This window comes from Mauremys mutica, chromosome 4 (genome assembly GCF_020497125.1).
Source record: "Mauremys mutica isolate MM-2020 ecotype Southern chromosome 4, ASM2049712v1, whole genome shotgun sequence".
NCBI lineage: Eukaryota > Metazoa > Chordata > Testudines > Geoemydidae > Mauremys > Mauremys mutica.
Window position 1 is genome coordinate 133,948,205 of NC_059075.1, and position 24,167 is coordinate 133,972,371.

Below are 24,167 nucleotides of genomic sequence, written 5' to 3' on the forward strand. Positions count from 1 at the left end.
TCAATAAGGACAAATGCAAAGTACTTCACTTAGGAAGGAACAATCAGTTGTACACATAGAAAATGGGAAATGACTGCCCAGGAAGGAGTACTGCAGAATGGGATCTGGGTGTCATAGTGGACCACAAGCTAAATATGAGTCAGCAGTGTAACACTGTTGCAAAAAAAGCAAACATCATTCTGGGATGTAGCAGGAGTGTTGTAAACAAAACACAAGAAGTAATTCCACTCTACTCTGTGATAATTAGGCCTCAACTTACTGTGTCCAGTTCTGGGCGCCACATTTCAGGAAAAATGTGGACAAATTTGAGAAAGTCCAGAGAAGAGCAACAAAAATGATTAAAGGTCTAGAAAACATCATCTATGAGGGAAGATTGAAAAAACTGGGTTTGTTTAGTCTGGAAAAAAGAAGACTGAGAGGGGACATAACAGTTTTCAAGTATGTAAAAGGTTGTTAGGAGGAGGGAGAAACATTGTTTTTCTTAACCTCTGAGGATAGCACAAGAAGCAATGGGCTTAAATTTCAGCAAGGGAGGTTTAGGTTGGACATTAGGAAAAACTTCCCAACTGTCAAGGTGGTTAAGCATTGGAATAAATTGCCTAGGGAAGTTGTAGAATATCCATCATTGGAGATTTTTAAGAGCAGGTTAGAAAAATACCTGTCATAGAATATCAGGGTTGGAAGGGACCTCAGGAGGTCATCTAATCCAACACCCTGCTCAGGACCAATTCCCAACTAAATCATACCAGCCAGGGCTTTGTCAAGCCTCCCCTTAAAAACCTCTAAGGAAGGAGATTCCACCACCTCCCTAGGTAACCCATTCCAGTGCTTCACCACCCTCCTAGTGAAAAAGTTTTCCCTAATATCCAACCTAAACCTCCCCCACTGCAACTTGAGACCATGACTCCTTGTTCTGTCATCTGGTACCACTGAGAACAGTCTAGATCTATCCTCTTTGGAACCCCCTTTCAAGTAGTTGAAAGCAGCTATCAAATCCCCCCTCATTCTTCTCTTCTGCAGACTAAACAATCCCAGTTCACTCAGCCTCTCCTCATAAGTCATGTGTTCCAGCCCCCTAATCATTTTTGTTGCCCTCCGCTGGACTCTTTCCAATTTTTCCACATCCTTCTTGTAGTGTGGGGCCCAAAACTGGACACAGTACTCCAGATGAGGCCTCACCAATGTCGAATAGAGGGGAATGATCATATCCCTCGATATGCTAGCAGTGCCCCAATTTATAGAGCCCAAAATGCCGTTAGCCTTCTTGGCAACAAGGGCACGCTGTTGACTCATATCCAGCTTCTCATCCACTGTAACCCCTAGGTCCTTTTCTGCAGAAAGGACTGGTCAGGAATAGTTTAGATGCTACTTAGTCCTGCCATGAGTGCAGAGGATTGAACTAGATGACCTCTTGAGGTCCCTTGTTGTATGATTCTATGCTGTTTCTTTCTTTTGCATGTTTTCTCTTAACTGTTTTCACATAAAGCACCTAGCTGAGCATTGCAGTTCCCAGGGTTGTTTTGTGCAAGGATCTGCAAAGAATAAAAGAAAAGAAAATTCATAGCAGCTATATTATTGAAGAATTCGAAAAGGCTGCAAAAATGCCTCTGTATAACATTGTTTTGCATCTAATATTCCATGCTGTAGCTCTTGATTTTTTCTTGCATCACTCTTCTGTTCTGCTTTTCTGTGGGAGGCGCAAGGGTTGTGATTTACTTGTTTTTCATACTCTTGTTAGGTAGATGTAACTAGATGGTGGTGTGGCTATAGGGATGGGGAGAAGCCAATAAAAGATCAGTATGTAAATTTCTGTAATTACCGAACTATTATGGAGATGAATCACTAACTTTGAACAGTATCTTTGTGCTCTGATCTGTACTTACATAGTATCTTTCATCAAAGGATTTCAGAGCACTTTACAGACCAGATTTAATCTCACAAGTCACTTAAGCAGTAATATATTTTATTCCCCATTGTGAACGTTTGCCTTATGAAGTCTTAAAACATGACAGAATGCATTTGAGTAAAACTCACCCATAGGGTGTGTACTGTCCTGCAGTTCAGTTCATACCCCTAGTTCAGAAGCTGAGTTTATGGCAAACAAAGTGCCTTTCCGCATATTGACCTCGCTTGGTGACTGGAGAGGTGTATTATTGGAAGCCCACAATTTACAGATTACACAGTTCATTCCCATTCCACTTGCCCGTGACTAGTTTGAAGCTGCGAAGGTTGACACTGATATCCAGATTATCTATGTTCTCTCTTACACTACAGTTGTAACGTTCCTTTCTTTTCTTCTCTGGAGGGCACTCGCTATGTTAGAAATGAGCCTGGTAGTGAAGACAGAGACTCAAGTGAGAAAATAGCATAGTGTTTACAACAGGGGACTGGTTATCATGACATTTACGTTCCCTGCTTTGCTACCCATTCTGTGTGGCCTTAAGCAAGTTACCTCTTCTGCCTCTTTTTTTCTCCATGTGGAAAAGAGGGATCATAGTAGCCTACCTTGTAAGGGAGAATGAGGCTCAATTAACATCTGTAAATGTGCTTTGAAAAGTACCCTATAAATGCATACTTCATATAGATTTGCCTGAAATGACAGAAGATAAGAGCTGCTTACAGTCTAAACCAAAGTCTGGACAAAAGAGGTGGGTGTGAGAAGGAAGGCATTTAGCTTTCGTGACTAATTTGGAGCTGCTCTGAAATAATTTATGAGTACTGTATGTTGACTGGTTTGTTTTCTGTATGAATAGATTTAACTAAACCAGGGGTCGGCAACCTTTCAGAAATGCTGTGCCGAGTCTTCTTTTATTCACTTTAATTTAAGGTTTCGCATGCCACTAATACATTTTAACATTTTTACAAGGCCTCTTTCTATAAGTCTATAATATATAACTAAACTATTGTTGTATGTAAAGTAAATAAGGTTTTTAAAATGTTTAAGAAGTTTCATTTAAAATTGAATTAAAATGCAGAGCCCCCTGGACAGGTGTCGTGAAAATCAGCTCACATGCTGCCTTTGTCACGTGTGCCATAGGTTGCCTACCCCTGAGCTAAACAGAAGATTGTTTGAAAAAACGGGCAGGAAGGGAAAGAATGGTTCAAGATAAGCCACTTCTTTGCAACATTTGGAAGTTAAGGGACAATGCCAGGTCTATTAGCTTTTGCCTCCTCTCTAGCTAGCCCACAAAACTGGTATGAACCAGGACAGATGAAAAGAATTCCTGGCAGGTTTAAAAAAAATATTCTCTTGAGAGCGTATAGTTGTTCGGGGAACTATGACACAGACACTGCCTGGGGGTTTCTGAAGAAGTTAGTCCAGCCTAAGTTACCATCAGGGGATGGTAAACTTTTGTGCAAGATAGATTTGTGTAGAGTGTTCTATTTTAAAATTCTTTTTCTCAAAATGCTTTGTTTCTATTGTTCAACAATACTTGGAATTTAAGAAGGCTGTCTGGTCATTCTTTTCACCATGGGTTACAGGCTCCTGAAGGAAAGAATTGCAGGTGCTGAACCCAATTGGATTGGCAAAGTAAGCACAGTCAGCACATGGGGTACTGTAGCCTTGGGCCCCATCTAAGAGTGGGTGAATGGTGTGATTCCACCTGAGACATGTAAAGGCACAAGGCCCAGGGACTGCACTCAGTGAGACCAGAAAGCAGACAAAGGAGCAATTAACCCTGGAACTGTGACAGATTACTCATGTGGGGAGGGATAGCTCAGTGGTTTGAGCATTGGCCTGCTAAACCCAGCGTTGTGAGTTCAATCCTTGAGGGGGCCACTTAGGGATCTGGGGCAAAAACTGGTCCTGCTAGTGAAGGCAGGGGGCTGGACTCAATGACCTTTCAAGGTCCCTTCCAGTTCTAGGAGATTGGCATATCTCCAATTATTATTATTATTATTTATTATTTTATTATGTTAGTTAAGTTTGGCACTTGTCCTAATAGCTCCAGATTTTTTATTATAGCTTTGTCATGTAGGGAGGAGAAGGCCTGGGTGAATAGTGAGTTTTGAGGAGAGGTTTAGTGAAGAGTGAGGTGGGCTGTCATACTGGAAGAGGGCTGCTGCTCCAGATATAGGGCAGCATAGCTGAAGGAATGAAGTCAAAGGGTTTGTGGAAGTGGGAGGGGATAACAGGATCTCATGCATAAATCAGGAGTTTGTAAGATCATGAATCCTTCAGAGAGGGGGCCTTGTTTTTGTACCCGTCTCTAAAGTGCTTCACACACTGGTGTGATACACGTAAATAGCAATAGGGAGGGAGGACAGAAACTTAGACAAGAGGTGGCACCATGCAGGGCCTCAAATGTGCTTGTTTGGACTTGAAACCAATGAAGGGATTTTTGAGAAGAGATGAAAATCAACTTTTAAGTAGAGCCCTATGTGGATACAAATTTTTTTTATCCACATCCGATCTGCAGACATGGTCCGCGGATATCTGCAGATCTCTGCTTTTAAGTATTTTTCTAATTTTCAAACTTTGCACTTGTACATGTCTCTGGTACTGAATTGGAGGTATGGAATTATTGGTGGGGAACTGAATCAGGGTTGCCTGTGGTTTTGTAGTTCAAGGTTCAGATGGTTTACTAGTGTGTCCATCTGCTGGTGCAAGGTGTGATTTCCCAAAAGAAGAGGTATCATGTTTAAGCCCATACTCCATTTGATGTCTGCCAGAAGGCAAAGATAACAAGGAAATGTTGATGTCTAATGTGTCTGTTGGTTGTATAACCAGGCAGTGCATGACTTATGCCATACTGCCTCACAGTAGAATCTCTTAAAGCAGTTCAGTGTCGAAGTGTTCTCTTGCTTGAACTTTGGAGATTTGCTTTGTCATTCTCTTGCTACTGTTCTATGTTGTTACTTTCATTTTCTGTTTAGTCTCTAGAAATTTCCTTGACTCCTCCATTGTGAGGGCCCAAGCATTAAAAAAGACAAAGCAAAACCCAACTCTGTGTGGAGTGGGGGCTGGCAGGCAGGTAGGGTGACCAGACAACAAGTGTGAAAAATCAGGATGGGGTGGGGGGTAATAGGAGCCTATATAAGAAAACGACGCAAAAATTGGGACTGTCCCTATAAAATCGGGACATCTGGTCACCCTACAGGCAGGGAGGGAGGGGGTGTGATACCTGGACACACTGGGACAGCTAGTCTGCTTTTCAGCTTGCATCTTGTTCAGTAGGTTTTTTATTAAATGCTGCAGCAGACTCTGAATTGTTTCCCAGTGGCAAAGCAAGCTGATGAAATATGACACAGGGATGGGAAAAGACTTGGCAGAGGGCCTTGATGCACAAATAGCCCACTACCCTCTGAAGTATGCTTAGAGCCAAGCAAACAGAAAACAAAATACTACAGACTGCTTTCAGAATTGCTGCAGAATTTTCCTTCAAAATCTGTCTTTTGTTTCCTTGTTTTTTTCACCTTGGTGCAATGGTTTTATTGCTTGTGTGCTGCACACTTAGGATCAGACATTTTAGGATGTCTGGAGATTTATCTCTGTTTATGGATGGAGAGGAGGAAGAGCTGTGTGCAGTAGTACCATGTCTGGCTACAGTAATATCTTTAACCTTATGTCAGGGTAATGTGGGGAAGAAATTTCAGTGAAGACTGACATCTGGATCATGGTGTTAACCGGTTGAGTGAACAGTAACCTTTTGGCATAGCTCCAGCATGAGTTATGTAGATCTTGTTCGGTGTATAAGCAACAGGCATCTGATGATGTAAAACTAAGCATTTGTCTTCATTTATTAGCTAATGTGACATGTACCCTTCCTGTAGCATTTGACTGAGCTGACTGTTTTAAATATAGTCCTATCTTTCCTAAGTAGAAAATGCCTAGAGTGGAATAATGGCTTATAGTGTAAAATGCATTGATTGTGTGTCAATGAAAATCTTGCATGGTGGCTATTATGATCAGAGTCTGCTTTGTGCTAGGTAAAGCCTAACAGTAATTTAAAAAAAAAAATCCTTAACCTGTTTGACTGCCTAAAACTACCCATTATGTCCTGCGGGACATTCCTCCAGTGTCACCTGATGCATTGGGTACGTTCTCCATGACTTAAACATGATGCAAGTTAATGCAACCATGATTGTGGCTAACATGTATTTAAACCTAAGCTCTCTATCCCCTCTTCCCCCAGTCCTGATAGCTTCTATAGACATACTTCATTTTCTTGTAAGATAGTTACTCCTTTTGCCTTAAGCAGTTAGCTAGTATTTGGGGGGGGGGGGGGCTGTGTCTAGTGGGCTGTTTCCATTATGAGGGGAGATTGATGATAGGTAACTCTTTGCAACCCTGTTTATTTAAAAAGAGCATCAAAACAGCCATACTGAGTCAGACCAATAGTCCATCTAGCTCAATTGTCCTATTTTCCATCAGTGGCCAGTATCAGGTGCTTCTGGCAGTTGGAGGTTTAGGGACACCCAGAGCATGGGGTTGTGTCCCTGACCATTTTGGCTAATAGCCATTGATGAAGTTATCGTCCATGAACTTCGGTAATTCTTCTTTGAACCCAGCTATCCTTTAGGCCTTCAAATGTTCCATGACAAAGAGTTCCACAGATTGGTTGTGCATTATGTGAAGAAGTACTTCCATTTGTTTGTTTTAAACCTGCTGTCTATTAACGTCATTGTGTGACCCCTAGTTCTTGTGTTGTGCAAAGGGGTAAATAACAATTTATCATTCACTTTCTCTACACCATTCATGATTTTACAGACATCTATCAATCTCTTAGTCATCTCTTTTCTAAGGTGAATGGTTCCAGCCTTTTTAAGCTCTGTCTACACTACCACTTAGTTTGGTATAACTAACTGTGTCACTCAGGGATGTGAATAAGCCACCCCCCTGAGTGACCTAAGCACTGATGTGGACAGTGCTATGTTGGCGCTCATTGGAAGTGAATTAATTAAGTTGATAGAACAGCTCTCTGTCAGCTTAGAGCAGGTGCAGCTGTGCCACTGTAAGCTCTCTGATGTAGTCATAGCCTCAATCTCTCTTCATATGGAAGCCGTTCCATACTCCTGATCATTTCTGTTGGCCTTTTTTGCATCTTTGCCAATTCTAATATACTTTTTTTTTTTTTGGTGATGAATGTACACAAACTCCTGCTTTCCTGAAAACATCAGAAATCAAACAGGAGGCAGTTTCTTTGCTTGCTGCTCCTAGCCTCTCTTCAGTCACCCTACCCAAAAAGCCCTCTTTGCTTTCTGTCAGGGTCATGCTGCAAGTGGTTTTCTTTCTGTTTCTTTGGCTTTCTGACAAGCTTCTGTTTACCTGTTCTCTGGGTGGTTCTGCTTACAGACCCACACATTCTACACCAAACAATATCCAGCCCCCATGCGTTTGCATTCTGCTCCCAGTGAAACCTCTCTACTTGCATAGGTCAGCTTCTGACAGGCCTTGTATATGGCCTGTTTTTTTTGAGTGGTTGCTCCTATGGACTCGTTTATTTTAATCTAAAGAGAAGCTTAACTGCTTCTTACCTGTATCCTGAACGAGGGGCAGCTGTTACACCCAGTATTTTCAATAAAGCTTCACCCAGCCTCCATTGCAACAGTACCTTTTACCCACTGAAAACTCAGTGTGCCCACGAGGTATTATCTCTGTTTTAGATGTGTAAACTGAGAGGTTAAGTGACTTGCCTGAAGCTCACATAGTGAGTTAATAGTGTAGCCTGGAATTGAAGCTAGGAGTTCTGAATCCTCATCCCATCCTATGTCCTTTCTTTTGAAATTGCTGATCAAATGACTTAATTTCTAAAGTATTCACTATGGCTCTAGAGGCCATAACATTGAATGGTGCTCCAAGATGTGTGTACTGCTGCAGGCTTCTACCGTCATCTGATCTGTTGCATCTTAAGTACACTCTGTCTGAAATAGATTATAAGCAGCGTGGAGCTGGGACTGCGTTCAGGACTGAGTATGCTCTCAGCAGTAAATAAATAGGCTCCTTGATTGGAATTCCTGCCATTCTATGTATAACCATGTATCTTGAAGGCAGCAGGGCCTGAATCATAGCGATCCAGCAATTAAGTAATCACGCATGTGTTTTTTGTGCTTCATCCATCCCACACAGCAAGAGGATCAGAAGACCTTGTACAGACGAGTCTCATCTTATGCGCATTTAACATGCGCGAATTCAGCTTTGCGTGGTCGGCAAAAACAAAGAGAAAAATAACAATTTAAATACTGTACCTGTAGTGCGGGCGATTCTGCCTGCCATTACACTCAATGTCATTTTGACTATACGCGATTTTCGCTTTATGTGCTGACAGCGGAGCATAACCCCAGCGTAAGAGGAGACTCGCCTGTACTCCAAAATTAACCAACGGAACTAATGCTCTTTAATTTTTTTGTTTACCTTTAAGAGATGGGAGTATATAAGCCTTTGAGAGTGACCTGATTTAACTGGTCTGTACTTAAGACTGCATTCTGTTTTGCTTTCCAGGAACCTACAAGCAGCCATTGGAGCCTATTATGACTTTGAGAGTCCGAACATCAATGTGCCCTCCATGTCCTTTGTTGAAGATGTTACCATAGGAGAAGGGGAGTCAATCCCTCCTGATACACAATTTACAAAAACATGGAGGATACAAAACACAGGTAAATGGGGGTAAATCTTTCCTTTTTCATTGAACTGAGCTGGAAACTTCATTGAAACAAAGACCCACTTGTTTAAAATGATCTTTTGTTCCGCAGTAATAAAGTTATTTCATATCGAGGTGTTAATGAAGGGGGAGGCTTTCAAAGACACAAGGGGCAGCTAAGTGCCCAAATACCATTGAAAGTCAGTGGTAGTTAGGTGCCTACCTTTTTGGTGCCTTTGAAAATGTTCACCTTTTTGGACACTGACGTTTGGGCAAAAGGGAAGCATGTTACGTTGACAAGTGGGGAGCTGTAATTTGTCTTAGCTTCCTTGAGGAGTTAAGGTAGATTAGTCTGGAGACGTTGTAATGCCAAGGCCTTTATATAGGTTAGAAAGAAAAGAAAACAAATGTGATGTGATATCTGCTTCCCAGCCCCTTCCTCTTCGCCTTTCCCAGGAGGGTTCTTTTGTGTTGGAGGTAACATGATGGGATAGAGCCAGATGGGGTCTATATGGGTTTACAAGGACCTTACAACCTCTTTTTTTTCAGTCCCAGGCTCAATCACTTCAGCAGTTTCTATCCCTCTGAACTGGGTTGATGTTTTCTGTTCCCTTCATTAATACAGTAGTTTATTGGGTGTATTTACTTTGAGCTCTGTGTACTATCAGTAGCCTGGTAGTACCATTGTATTTATGGGGATGTTCGTTTTCCTGTTCAGACCTTCTGTTTTGACTGTTGGGTATCCTGAACATTTCAAACTCGGAAGACAAGGAATTTGTGATGCAAATTCTCAGTCTGAAAGTAAAACCGTGTGACCTAGAAGTGGTCCTAAAATTGTTCAGTTGTTTCTGTTGATGGAATTCTTTATTCTTCTAGTTCTTCTATCCCTGTGCTGTATACTTCACTTAGGAAGGGATATTTAATTGGGATGATAGTTGTATTGGAACAACTCTCTAGGAACAGATTTAGCCTTACTATACTGAATAGAATGAGTGGTGCTTTGGAGCCAGATCGTACACCACTGAAATCAGTAGCTTTGCCACAGACTCCAATTGGAGCACGATTAGCCCTGGGGACAGTGTTATCCAAAATTCTGATTCAGACAGATGCACGTGACCAGCTACGGTGTTCAGTGGTCTTTTGAGTTCCCATCTCTTACTACAGAATTTGCCAAGTAAAGATGAAATCCAAAGGAAGTTCTTTTCTTAGGTATGCATTCAGTACGGGATTTCTTATTTTCAATCTTTTCTCTCACTTAAAGGGTCTTCTAATCAGAATCTCTTCCAGATGGAAACAGTTTACCTTTAAAAAGGGATATTTTTCAGCAAATTAACTCAGCTCATTTAAAATTAAATAAAACAATTCTGAACTCCTTGAAACTCACGAGCAGCCAGTATGTTAGAACTGCATTTCATTCGGTTTTTTTGTGTGGTCTGTACACTGTCCCTTCAATTAAATGTGGGACACTTTATAGAACCCATGAAAGTGTCAAGAAATCAGTGCAGGTGATGCAACTCTGAGAAGAGATGGTGTAAGCTCAGACTAAATTACTCTCATTGCAAGGCTGTGACAGTTGCAATTCTATTAAAACTGTGTGAATTGTGTGAAATTAGGAACAGAGTAATCTTGTGCTAGTTCCTAGAGGAGAGGATGTGATGCAAGTTTGTGGAGACAACATTCCAGCGTGAGGTGAGCCAAAACAGTCATCTCCGTGTGAGTCTGAAGTGAGGCCAGGCAAAATAAACTCTCAGCGCTTATCTACTGAGATGTAATTACGGGAGGAAAATGAGATCCGTGGATTCAAAGGGAGATAATACTTTGTCCTCGAGTGCTGCAATGACCGGCTGTCGTATGAGTAGTTAACCTATGTATCTGAATTTAATTGTCATGCTTTTGCTGCTTCTGTGCAGAATGATAGCATAACAAGGACTAAAGTTCTTGATTGTGTGTGAGCAAATTACAGCTGTGTTAAAAATCATAAATGACTCTTCTTGCCACAGAACTTGGAGCACTGTATAGTAATAAGCTAAGCATTATAAAACAAACGTTTTAAAAACCCATCATCCTAAAAACTTAGATTTGGATACAGGACATAAGGACAAGAAGTGAGGTAAAGATAGACTCAACACTTTGTAAGCTGGCGATCCTATGGAAAAACACCTATTGCAGAGAGAGGGTTTAGGTGTCATATTGGACTTTCCGGTGTGTATTTGGTGGCTGTTTGGATAAAATGTAAAGGTGACTGTTGAGCACTTTATTTCTAAGGTGCAAAACTATTTGGCAAATCTGTACGTTTACTATGTATATAATATATGGACGGTTAGGCTACGTCTTCACTACCCGCCGTATCGGCGGGTAGCAATCGATTTCTCGGGGATCGATATATTGCGTCTCATCTATACACGATATATCGATCCCCGAATGAGCTCCTGTCGACTCCGGAACTCCACCAACCCGAACGGCGGTAGTGGAGTTGACATGGGGAGCCGCGGACATCGATCCCGCACCGTGAGGACGGTAGGTAATTTGATCCAAGATACTTGGACTTCAGCTACGTTATTCACGTAGCTGAAGTTGCGTATCTTAGATCGATTTCCCCCTGTAGTGTAGACCAGCCCTTAGTGTCAAATATGAGACATTCTTGACAAGCGATGTGGGATAGATCCAGGGGGAACAAGTTTTTCACCTTAGCAGCCCCCACGGCAAAGGCACTATAATCTTCTCAGCAGTTGAGGTGCAGTTTCCTAAAAGTCCAGGTCCTGTCTAAGCTTCAGAACCTTTAATGGAAAATATTAGCTCCATAAATGACAGATGTGCCTTCATGAAAATGTGGATTTTCAGTTTTTTAAAAAAAATTCTAGATTAATTGTTAGATGCAGTGAATTTTATCTTGTCTTTAAAATTTGTTTCCCTTCCTAAAGTCCTTGGGTCTTGTAGGATGTGGGTAGGGAGTTGAAGGAAACAGTTTCAACTTAGAATTCCTTGGTTTTTGTGGCTTCCTGTCAAAACCAAACTTTGTTTTGGCTTCCACCAGGGCTAAAGCATTACCTTCTTTTGTAAATTTTGGCTATAACAATACTTTGCCTTATCCACAAAGGCCAGACTACACTGTTACAACTTGGTTTAGCTTCAGTCTGGGTTAACTACCGTTTTTGTGGTGGTGGTGTTACTGTGCAGATTAGGCCAGTGTCTTACATTTTAAAAATATTTTAATTAATATTTAATATCCAAGGACTGGAATGTTCAAGATTAGATCTTGCTAGGTAGATGCTGAAGTGAAGCCAAGATTCTTAATGATCCTGCAGCAACCCTTGATTAAATGACTTCAGTTCTAAAACATGAAAAAAACAAACCGAGGCATCGCTTTGAGGGATTTGGTGTGGCAGAGCTGCATTCTGTCTGATGCAGAGAGCGGAGTTGTTGTGTACTCAATTGGTTGAACAGGTCAGTTAGAGTTCTGTAAGCATGTAGTTCTGTTTATGGATAAACTGGTTTCAGGCAGGGGCTTTTTGCCTGTTATCAAAAACCAAGGTCCAGTCCTCTTGCAGTGTGATAGTCTTTTTGCAGGCTAGCCAATCTTGTATAATAGCACTAAAGAATCACCCCAATTCAACAGACTTACTTTCATCTCCCAGTCTACCTCTAACTGCTGCAAGCTCCTTTGGACAGTTACTGCAATCTGTCATCTCCTGAGAAATGCATGTACTGAAATAGAATGACACAAGCATCATTTTGTTTTAATGGCGCATATCAGCTATAGCACTCGAAGCACATGGCAAACTTAAAGCTATTAAAACTGATAAAAATCACATGTATTTATTTAAACCAAAACCATGTTGCCAGGCTGCACACCCTTTCACACAAAAGTTGTCACACTCCATAACTCCCACACATCACAGCATAAGGCCTGCTAACCACTCAGATCTTCCTTTTCCAAGGGTCCCCAACCTTCGTGCTGTTTCTAACTGTATCTTGGTCCAAAGATAGCTGCTCTGATCCCATTCCAACTATCCCGCACTGATACTTCCTCAGTTGATGGTTTTCTCTCTAGATCCAATCCCCACAAATCATGATTCACTGCCATGCCTCGCTGCAGTACCTCCAGAGAATAGCCGACTTTATGGAAGAGTCTATCTCAAGGAATGCTCCTACAAGGTGTCCCTTGGTCACTAATACCTATCCAGAGTTGCCATCTCAGCACAGTCTTGCAGTAATCATATATATCTGTCCAAATTTCTCTGCAGCCCATGGACTTCGCTAAACTGCTCCCATTAACTTAGAGCAGGCAGAATGCAATCCCTACAGCTCAAAGTCCAAATTTCTCATTCCAGCTCATATCACATTCTCAGAGCAAGAGAGTATCCAAATGTCATGTTGACACTGATCTTCACACACCCACTAGAGCCATGCTCTACAACTCTTTCAAAGCCATTCTCCAGTTTTTCCATCTCACCATCCTCTCCTCTTTTGCTGTTGCATGAAACTGCTGCGTCTGCCCTCAAATGAGCTGTTGCATGTGCACCAAATACTACTTTGTGCCATTCCTTCATGGTATACAACATCAGCCCCTAGAATGTCAATCTAAACTTAGATCTCAGAATACGCTGTCAGAGTTCAGCCACACCATCATGGAGCTGGGAGGGGCTCACTGCAGGAAGGAGAAATAAAACAATATAGAAGATGTTATTTCTAGTTGACAAGTTTACAAACGGAGAGCACAAGAGCATTTGCTCTTCCCCAAGACTGCCAACAAACTGAAAAAGGAACATGACACCCTGGAGGAAAATGTCTTGTTAAAATATTTTCAGTTATGAGATTGGGGGGAGAGGGGGAAGAAACCAGAACAGTAAAATTAAGATGGAAAAACTAGCTGGTTATCTTCATTGAGTGCTACATGTGTCCCCAGCATGGCTAAAGTGCAACTGAATGTGTCATCACAAAGTCTCGCTCAGATATGTTAATTATTGTTGGACTTTGTTAAACCACGGCTCTGGGTTTCTCAATTTTTAAAGGACTTGTGCATATTCTACAGATCTTTCCTTTCATTTGATCATGTGCTGGAACAGTTATGTTTTATATGAAAATCTTTCTCTCCCCTTGCTGTTCTATGAGAAGTAGAAAATTTGACTAGGTTGGTATCTGTTAGCCACCTTGAAATCTCCTTGACTGTTCAACAGAGCAGTGTAACTAATTTAATAAAATGTTTATCTACTTGATCAGGCACTTGCCAGAAAAGAAGCGGATGCAAAGTCGCTACAGTTGCATTGTCACTGATACTTTAATACCTTTTTCTGCTCAATTAGGGACAGAAGCATGGCCCCCAGGGGTTTGTCTTAAGTACGTCGGGGGAGACCAGTTTGGCCATGTAAACATGGTGATGGTCAGGTCGCTAGAGCCCCAGGAGATTGCAGATGTCAGCGTTCAGATGTGTAGCCCCAGCACAGCGGGAATGTATCAGGGACAGTGGCGCATGTGCACTGCTACAGGACTCTATTATGGAGGTAAGTTATTCCTCTCTTTGCAGTTCTCTCTTATTTGTAATGCTCCCAAAGCATACAAGGTAGGAGCCTTCATCCTTGTATTGCTGTTGGCCAAATACTTGCTGGTATCCCAATCACCCTCCTAATATCCAAATGATAATCTAGAGGTACGTAACTTTTATTCCTGTGTGTGTTAATGGAATAGCTGCCAATACAGCACCTCCCTCTGGCAAGGTGTGAGGAGTACTGGGCATTTTATTGTGATAGTTCTTGGTATATGTCCTGTGATAAGTGCTGTCTTCAGCATCCCAGAAGGCCAGTGTGTCCAGTATGTTAACCCTGAAGTATATTCAGATTGCATTCCCCATGTTTGTACTAGGAGTAGGAAGATGGAGATCTATCAGATCCAGGAAACTAAACATAGAAAATGAAATGGTTAAGACCTATGAGTTGATCTAGATTATTCCCTTGGGGCCAATGCTGGACTGTTCTCTATACTGGATCCTTCAGGTTTTTTCCAGTTCAGTTTTAAGAGTGGAACAAAAGAGTTTTCACCAGTTTTCATGGAAGACTATTTTACAGTCTAATTGGCCATATCAGGAATTTTTTTGCTCAAGTGAGAGCTGTTCAGTGCTCAGCACTTTTGAAAATCATGCAGCTTAGCTAGGCACCTAATTATGGACTTTGAAGTCTAAGGGTTTATCTAGACTAGGAAGTTGTGCTGATTTTACTATACTGGTATAATTAAAGTTGCTCAAATCCTGCCCTCCTTCCCCTAGTTTGGGTGCAGTTATAATAGCATAGAAATATTTTACACTGCATGGCTATTCCCAACTATACTGATTCAAAATGATCTGGACAAGCTGGAGAAATGATCTGAAGTAAATAGGGTGAAATTCAATAAGGACAAATGCGAAGTATTCCGTTTAGGAAGGAACAATCAGGTGCACACATACAAAATGGGAAATGACTGCCTAGGAAGGAGTATTGTGGAAAGGGATCTGGGGGTCCTAGTGAGTCAACAGTGTAACCCTGTTGCAAAAAAAGCAAACATCATTCTGGGATGTATTAGCCGAAGTGTTTAAGCAAGACACGAAAAGTAATTCTTCTGCTATACTCTGTGCTGATTAAGGAGTATTGTGTCCAGTTCTGAGCACCATATTTCAGGAAGGATGTGGACAAATTGGAGAGAGTCCAGAGAAGAGCAACAAAAATTATTAAAGGTCTAGAAAACATGACCTAGGAGGGAAGATTTAAAAAAATGGGATTTGTTTAATCTGGAAAAGAGAAGATTGAGGGGGAACATAACAGGTTTCAAATATGTAAAAGGTTGTTAGGAGGAGGGAGAAAAATTGTTTTTCCTAACTTCTGAGGATAGGACAAGTAAGGGCTTAAATTGCAGTAAGGGCGGTTTAGGTTGGACATTAGGAAAAACTTCTTAACTGTCAGGGTGGTTAAGCACTGGAATAAATTGCCTAAGGAGGTTGTGGAATCTCCATCACTGGAGATTTTTTAAGAGCAGGTTAGACAAATGCCTGTCAGGAATGGTCTAGATAATACTTAGTCCTGCCATGAGTGCAGGGGACTGGACTAGATGATCTCTCAAGGTCCATTCCAGTTCTATGATTCTGTGATTTAAGGCTGGGCTACATTGCAGATATACTGGCAAAACTTAAGTTGGTAAAAAATAAATAAATGGAGGGAAAAAATCATATCCTTAACCAAAATAGTTAGCCCAGTAAAACCTAAATGTAAACCAGCCCTAACCTCATGCACCTAGTTTTGGAAAACATGGCCTGTATTTGGAAAGTACCTAAAATAGTTTGGGCCCCACCTAAATAATAAATAACCCACTGTCCTCTTCTGCAGGGCACTTCACTCTTTTGAGATTTGCACCGAACATTCACTGATACTAACGGCTAGCAAGAACATTGCTAACAAGATTTTCATGATTTTTTTTTAAAGTTTTTTTTGACAGTTAGAGTTCCCTAAATGCATGGGGTCAAATGAGAAATATTAGCACCATGGGACAAAATAATTATCCTCTTCAAAAAGTACATGCTTATTGAGAACTGTCAGCAGATCTGAGCTTTCTTTGAGGGGGATGTAATTTATACCTGAAATGAGAGGACAGCTTTCTCTTCTGCTTTTATTTCAGTTCAGGATGTCTGCATAACTGCAGTTGTCTTTGTTGTTGCAGAGCTATGTAAGAGCATGTGATTTTTATTTTTAAAGGTCATTAGAAGTATAGTGTAGGGTAAAGGTTATAAATCTTCTTTATTTGCTTTTTTCATCTATAGCTCTTTCTGATATTTACATTCCTCAGAAACATAGCTCTTTCTGATATTTACATTCCTCAGAAACACAAGTGGTGTCATATCAAATCAGATCCATAAAGAGTGATAGCTTGATTCCAAGGAAGATCCCTCCCCATAATTTATAGCCAGTTCAATGTTGTACACAGTGTGTGGAATTCTTTCCTGATCCCTGTGCAGGATGGGATGGTGCTCTGAAGCATGGTTTGATTACCTCTATTTTAGCTGGGATAACTACAGATGATGTTGGTCATAAAATTACTAATGCTTGGAATGTGGGAGTAATTTTATTTGTAGAAGCATTCTTTTGTCTTTGTTTTTCCAACTGTGGGGCATCTAGAGAGGAAATTTGCTTTCCTGTGATCTTCTGCATATACCATATTTTTTAGCTCCCTACTCATGTATTAGTTTCTTCCCTGTTCGAATTTTGAAATGATATGGTGCTTTAATTCCCTTTCTTAAATGGTGGTAATGGAACTGGCTGTTACCGGTAGGTGTCCTTCCAGATATGTGCAGCATACCTAATTTTGACTAGCTCTGAATGTGTGTCCATTGGGAGGATAATTTTGCCATCCCTTAGTTTCCCTCCCTCCCTCAACCCACCCCCAAGTTATTAAAACAATCATTCCTCCCCCAAGAGGACTGGAAGTGGCTTCCTCTGGAGTGCAGTGCTACTTAAGAGCATTAATCAGAGGTGTGTTTTGAAAATAACACAAAGTGCTTCTCCTGGGACTAAATATGCTACTTCCACAGCTCTCCCAGCCCCTCAGGATCTAGGGAGCTCCAAATTTGAATTCAGATGATCCTAAACCACTGGGCTGGCATTGAGTTTCTGAATTTTTTGGCTATCTAACTTGCAAGTCACATGCCGGAGACTCTTAATCCATGAATGAAACTGTATTAATGCTAATACAAAGCCATAATAATTGCAAATAAATGATGCCAGTTGGGTTGGGAAAGGCAATGAAAGCTGGAGTAATGGAAATAATGATTAGTTCTTCAAGTGCTTGTGCATGTCAGTTCCAGTCAGGTGCACGGCAGCCAGAAGATTCTTCCCCTAGCAGTATCCATCGGGTTGGTCCGGGCACCCCCTGGAGTGGTGCCATCATGACGCTCAATACAGGGCCCTTCCGACCCACCACCCCCTCAGTTCCTTCTTACTGCCAGCGAGGATTAGCTGGAACTTCCCCTTGCTCTTGTCGTGATAAGTGCATTTGGCAGTCTGTATGGTAGTTAGTGTTAAGTAGTTAGTAGGTACTTTACTTAGTTCTTAAGTTTCCTTTGGAGGGTTTTCCCCTCCTGTGCTATCCCAGCGCTAGGGCATCCTGTGGTCTCCTGGCTTCAAAGGTCTGCAGCAAGTGTATGCCCAGAAGTAATCCTCGCACTTTGTGTTTGAAGTGTTTGGAGGAGAGCCATCAAAAGCAGGGGTCCCCAGTGTGGTGCCCACAGGCGCCATCTAAATGCACCTGCGTCCTGGCCGGCTGTGGAGCACCCGCCGAAATGCCACTGAATTCCTGCAGCATTTTGGCGTCGCCGCCTCTCGATGATGCCGCTTGTCGCCGACAAGTGACGTCAGCGAGAGGCGTCGCCGCCGAAATGCCGCCGAAATTCGGCGGCATTTCGGTGGGTGCTCCACCGCCACCATGATTCTTCGTCTGGCACCCGCCAGACGAAAAGATTGGGTACCACTGATCAAAAGGATTGCTCTAGGATCTGCAGCAGGTCAGAAGCAGGCCTTTTGAAGGTGTGAACAAGGAAGACTCACCAGAACTTGGTTGGACTGGATCCAACCCACCTTACCTTCTCATCCCGACTATCCCCTTTCTACCCTGTGTGGGCCCATATCATATCGGACCGCTGGGTGCTCTGCATAGTAGAGAGGAGATACTCCCTCCAATTCTCTGCCCTTCCATCACCCTTCCCTGTCCCTCTTCAGGGACCCTTCTCACGAGCAGCTCCTCATACAGGAGGTGCACTCCTATCGCTAGGAGCAGTGGAAGAGGTTCCTCAGGACTGAAGGGCAAAGGTTTCTGTTCCCGGTATTTCCTCATAACAAAAGCCAAAGGTGGGCTAAGGCCCATCCTAGACCTGCAAGAGCTCAACAAGTTTATGAGGAAACTGAAGTTCTGCATGGCCTCTTTGGCTTCCATCATCCCTTCCTTGGATCCAGGGGACTGGTATTCCACCCTCGACTTGAAGGATGCGTATTTTCATATAGCAATTACACCGTCCCACAGAAGGTACCTCAGGTTTGTGGTGAGAAGCAAACACTACCAGTTCACAGTCCTCCCCTTTGGCCTGTCAGCGGTGCCTCGTGTCTTTACCAAATGCATGGCAGTCGTGGCTGTGCTCTTGTGCAGGCGGCAGATACAGGTGTTTTCGTTCCTCGATGGCTGGCTGATCAAGGGCCATTCCAGGGCTCAAGTGGAGCCACAAGTCGACTTCATAAGAAAGACATTCGATGAACTGGGCCTTATCCTGAACGTGGGGAAATCAGCGCTCTCCCTTGTTCAGTGGATAGAGTTCATAGAGGCAGTGCTGGACTCGACACATGCCAGGGCATACCTTCTGCAAGCGAGATTTTGGCGCTGGGCAACATTATTTGAAGTCTTGGGCATTTTCAACCACAACAGCAAGGAATTGCCTGAAACTTCTAGGACACGTGGCCTCTTGTAGCTATGTGGCACAACATGCCAGGCTCAGACTCCGGCGAGGAACTGTTGTGTTAGGGAGCATTTATTTCATTAGCTGTTTCAGGTCAAACGGCTAAATTGTGAGCTTGGCAGGTGGGTAAAGGAAATAATTTTTGGGCTACTTTGCGTATAATTTTCAGTCTACAGATGTCCACTAATGATGGGGGCATGTGAGAAAGTTTCAGATCCAAACTTTGCAGTTCCTTTTCAAATAGGGAAGGGGAAAAAAGCCTTAAAAAAACATTACATGTTAATCATTCTGGCCTTTCCTGAATTGACATGTCCTCTAATGCTGGGATAAGACTTGAGGAGTTGCCAGAGATTAACAGCAGATGGCACCACTTCACTACTTGCCAGACCTTTTTGCGGAAAGCTGCCGACCATTTGGTATAACCGAGAGAAGACTCCTCAGTGGAAGTAATTGGATTTAGTATACTTTCTTGTGCTTTTCAGTATCCTAATTGATCTTTCATAAAAGATTTAAACATAGGTAGGATATGGGGGTGTTGGTCACTGATACATTCATAGATGAATTAAGATGGCTACGAAAAAGAATATTGGGAGCAGAAAAGGCGCTAGTGAATCACCTTAGTCTCGCTTAGTAAAGTAGAGGCAGCTAAACCCTGTCAAACTAAGCATGGTGGCCAGTTGAGAAGAGACATGCTATGAGTTAGGATGTTTGAGAAGCACTGGTAGCCTCACTAACCTGTAAAGGAACCTGCTGTCCTCTTTTTCCCAGCCTGCCACTGGCACCATGTTGCAAGCAGCTGGGCTGCTTGCAGATTAACTTTATCTGGGGGGGAAACCAGCAGGTGATTAGAGAGACAAGGTGGCTGAGGTAATATCTTCTATTGGACCAACTTCTGTTGGTTAGAGAGACAAGCTTTCAATCCACACAGCTCTTCTTCAGATCTGGGAAAGGTACTCTGAGCTTCACAGCTAAATGCAAGGTGGAACAGATTGTTCAGCATAAGTGGTTAGCCCATATTCTAAGGCAGGAGGTGCCCAACAGACAGCTCGTGGGCCGTACGTCTTATCCACCAGAGCATTTCATAACGCTGCAGCCTGCTTCAACGCAATATACTAAAGGCTGATTCATTAGTGTTTTGTCATCATGCTTACATCATTTTAGTTTACACCAGTGTGTAAATAAACAATACTGTACACAGAAGCCACCTATCTAAATACATATGAAACAAGCTGAACTTAAAATATAAATCAAGACAGGTGACTTTTAATCTTAGTAAAATAGGTAGAATTTGTTTAGCCCACACAATGTTGTGCTTAGGTTTCTCTGGCTGTCCTGTGTAATAAGTTTGGCACCACTCTTCTAAGGGACCATTCAAGATAGAGTGGCTGGTTAACACCTCTGCAGTTATAGGACAAAAAGGGGTCGTTGGTGGGTTACAGATGTTTGTAATAAACCATAAATTCAGTGTCTTTGTTCAATCCCTGTATGTACCCCTGAACGCTTAAAATCACCTTCACCAAACAAGGATGCTCCACCATTTTGGTCCTTGTTGGGTTGCCTATCACAACCTGCGGTATACCTCATGCAGTGCACTAAATGCCCCAATAGCAACTATGTGGGTGAAATCGGACAATCACTACACACTCAAACTGACACAGGAAAATGAAACGAAAAACTCTCTATCACCTCTGGGTGAATGCTTTTTGCAAAGTGATCACTCTGTATCTGACCTCTCAGTCCTCCTCATTAAAGAAAACCTTCACAACACTTCCAAATGTTGACCCTTGGAGTTTAAATTCATAACTCTACTAGACACTAAAAATCATGAACTGAACAGACACACTAGATTTATGGCTTATTACAACAATCTGTAACCCACTAATGTAAAAATCAGGAAATTCATTTACATAACTCAGCCACATTGCTCACATAAAGATGTAAGCGAAGCTGGTGTAAATGAGCATATTCTGCAGCAGAAAAGTGAAGGACTGGGAGTAGTCTTCTGGGTTCTTTCAGTCTGCCACTCACTCTTGGTCTGGCTTCGGGCAAGTCTTACTTTCTTGGTGATTTCAGTCTATAGGAAACTAGACTGCATGTGGACCTTTATGTTGTGAGGCCAATAATTACTTTTTTTGTTTAGTATTTGGCTACTGTCCTGAGTAGCATATACTGTTGCTTACTTGGCAGAACACTTGCCTTCTTCTCAGAGGTGGTAGACTTACCTGATGCTTGTAAAACACAGTAAAAATGTATGGTTGAAAAATGCTAAGTAAGTTAAAAATACTATTATTGTATTACGGGGCAGGAGTGGTCTCCCTGTTCCCCTGTAAGCTACATCTAATAGTGACTTAAATGACCTTCCCTTTTCACAGATGTCATCTGGGTGATCCTCAGCGTGGAGGTTGGAGGACTTTTAGGAGTAACGCAGCAGTTGTCATCCTTCGAAACGGAATTCAACACACAACCACATCGCAAGGTAGAAGGAAACTTTAACCCCTTCGCCTCTCCGCAGAAGAACAGGCAACCAGATGAAAACAACCTAAAAGACCCTGGGGGTTCTGAGCTAGGCACAATCAGCAAAAACACGTGGGGGCCTGCTCCTGACCAAATTGAACAAGATCAGAACGGACTGTCACAAAACTCTGTAAATCTCTCCCCCAGCAGTCACTCGAACAACTTGTCGGTAGTGACGTACAGTAAGGTAGGTGCCCTGGGAGAACAGGAAAATGGGTAGGTGACAAGACCATGGTGTGTATCGTGATAGTCCTTCTTCGTTACAAACTGTGAAGCCCTCCCTTCCGTCTCTGCCTGACCTGCTAAGGAAGGGTTTGAATATAAAACCGTCTAACTCTGCCAGCTCCTCACCTTTATATTAAACAAAATAAAACACCCTTTTCATCCAATAGATTCTACTAGGTCCACATTTTAAAAATGCTTCTTGATGTTAACCTAATCTTGGCTGGGTGCTGTAACTGATAGTGGTTGGAGCCCTCTCCAAACTCCAGTATGGTTAAGAAAAAAGTCACAATATCTTCAGACTCAAATATAGGTGATTTAAAAAAAATATACCCTACACATCTTGGGATTCATCCAAAGAATTTTTTTGCTCTAACAAATGGGCAGGGGGATGCCTAGTTCAACCTTTTGGTCTCAGGAGCCACTGTTCAGGAATAGTCAGTCCTAGGACCATTTCTGTTTGTCATCTTTTCTTGTCTCTATAATCATGTTTTAAAATCTCCTTAAGAAGCTTGCTTGATGGATGCTATACAAATAAGTTTGAGTGATATTTTAACTTTTTTTTAGATGCTTGTGTGTACAAATACGTGAAAAATGAATTGCAGGATTATTTACACTTCAGAATCCTATTATTGCAAGAGGCATGTCTAGGTGTGTATTGTCCTATGTCCAGAATAGTTGATTTTAAAATCCTTTAAACATGCTTAACTGTACTTTACACAGGCTATGTAGGACAAGAACACTCAGTTGCTGTTTGCTTTAATAAAGTCCTAATGTTAGGAACTACAGTGCTGTAGAAGAACTGGTTAAATTGCTTGTAATGTACAAATGGATCCATTCTATAGTACCCCACTTTGTACTGAGGTTACATCTTTGTTTAACTTTTACTTACAGCAGGTACCAAAATAGGAGAGATGCAACTGTATAGCAAACTATCAATTGCCCTCTTCATATTATACACCTCAGACCAACAGTTGTATGAGACTTATTGGTTCCTGCTTCAAGATGGGACTCAACAACCTTTTAAAGTTGGAGCTCGATTGCTCAGGGAATTGGGAATGATATAAAGCTTTTCATCTCTAGATTCCAAGTCAAATCCAGCCTCGATCAGTAGTGACTGAAAGCTCTTACCGTCTGATGATTGCTTACTGTGCTTTGGTCCAGGCCCTGGTGGACAGTGGCCTTATCACAAATCACTGCTCAGTCCCTATGGAGATGCCAAGAACTAATGTACCTGTCGACTGAACTCTGCTTATCCCCATAAGTGGTCCCTCTGTAAAAGGCTGAGGCACATCGGTGGGATAATGTGGGGGAAGTTGACCTGTCGTTATTTGTGTGATGTATATGTTCTGTATCTGGAGGGCTGCATTTCCAGGATTGATAAATGGACACCTTTCAGAAGTGTTTTAAGTACATGCAAAGAACTGAAATAAAAACTCATAATTCAGCTGAGATACTGGACTCATCTACCAGTTTTTCACAGCTACAGATGGAATCAAGTCTAGTTTACGTAACACATGACAACTTTGTCGTCCTAGTCTTAGAATATGTCCACATTTCCAAGTGAAGGTAGGCAGAGCTATGCTAGCTTTAATCTAGCTAGCATGGGTAACAGTAGAAGAGTATATGTGGTGTCGTGGGCTTAGGCATGGGTCAGCAGCCGAGTTCAAGTCCTGCAGAGTCCCTGGGTATGTATTCCAGGTGCTTGTCCATGCTACCACATGTATGTTGTTGTTACCTATGCTAGCTAGATTAAAGCTAGGTAGGTATACCTGTGACCAGTCATGCTTTCACTTGCAGTATAGACAGACCCTTGGGAATAAATTTTCAGATGAGCTTTGAGTATTTTGTGCCTGCACATTTTGGTTGCAGAATTTGGTTATTACATATGTCTACTTGATTGGCACCTTCAGTTGAGTAGGCATGTAACTACTAAGATTTGCACCTGCCATAAAGTACAGGTGCAAAAAATCTGGGTGTGGGGTTTTTGGTGGAAACAAATTGTGCTGTGAAAAGAGAGGCAGGGCTATTAAAATGTATTCTTTAGTCTCTGCTATGCATCTTCCCACAAGTCAAAACAACCATATCTTTTGATACAGTATAGCACAACTGAGTTGCTACTCATTAAGAAGCCCAGACTAGAACAGTGTAGATGTTTTAAGATTTAAATTAGTGTATTGATGAGCTGTGTTGGAAACCCAACTGAAATACTAGGTATGCTGGGATAAATGTGGTGTAGCTATTTAAGGATAATCTCTTTCCCATATTGCCTAACTGTCTGGAAGGCAGTGACAGCTAGCATGGTGGTACAGAGATAGAAACAGACAGGAGCTACACCTTGGATGAGCAAAGCTAAAGGAAGAAGGGGCTAATTCCATGGGCAAGAGTTA

At 42.0% G+C, this 24,167-nt stretch overlaps 1 protein-coding gene across 3 annotated transcripts in view; it reads left to right on the forward strand.

Annotated features, from left to right (window-relative positions):
• Window positions 1-24,167, forward strand: part of ILRUN (inflammation and lipid regulator with UBA-like and NBR1-like domains) — a 55,262-nt gene that overhangs the window by 16,853 nt on the left and 14,242 nt on the right. For 2 of the 3 annotated variants that reach the window (XM_045014649.1, XM_045014646.1), the window contains exons 2-4: window positions 8,444-8,598; window positions 13,886-14,083; window positions 21,414-21,742. In XM_045014649.1, coding sequence (XP_044870584.1) covers window positions 8,444-8,598; window positions 13,886-14,083; window positions 21,414-21,742 — 682 coding nt within the window. Of the gene's footprint in view, window positions 1-8,443; window positions 8,599-13,885; window positions 14,084-21,413; window positions 21,743-22,671; window positions 23,230-24,167 lie in introns of those variants that run through there. The other variant, XM_045014648.1, reaches the window with a different exon arrangement.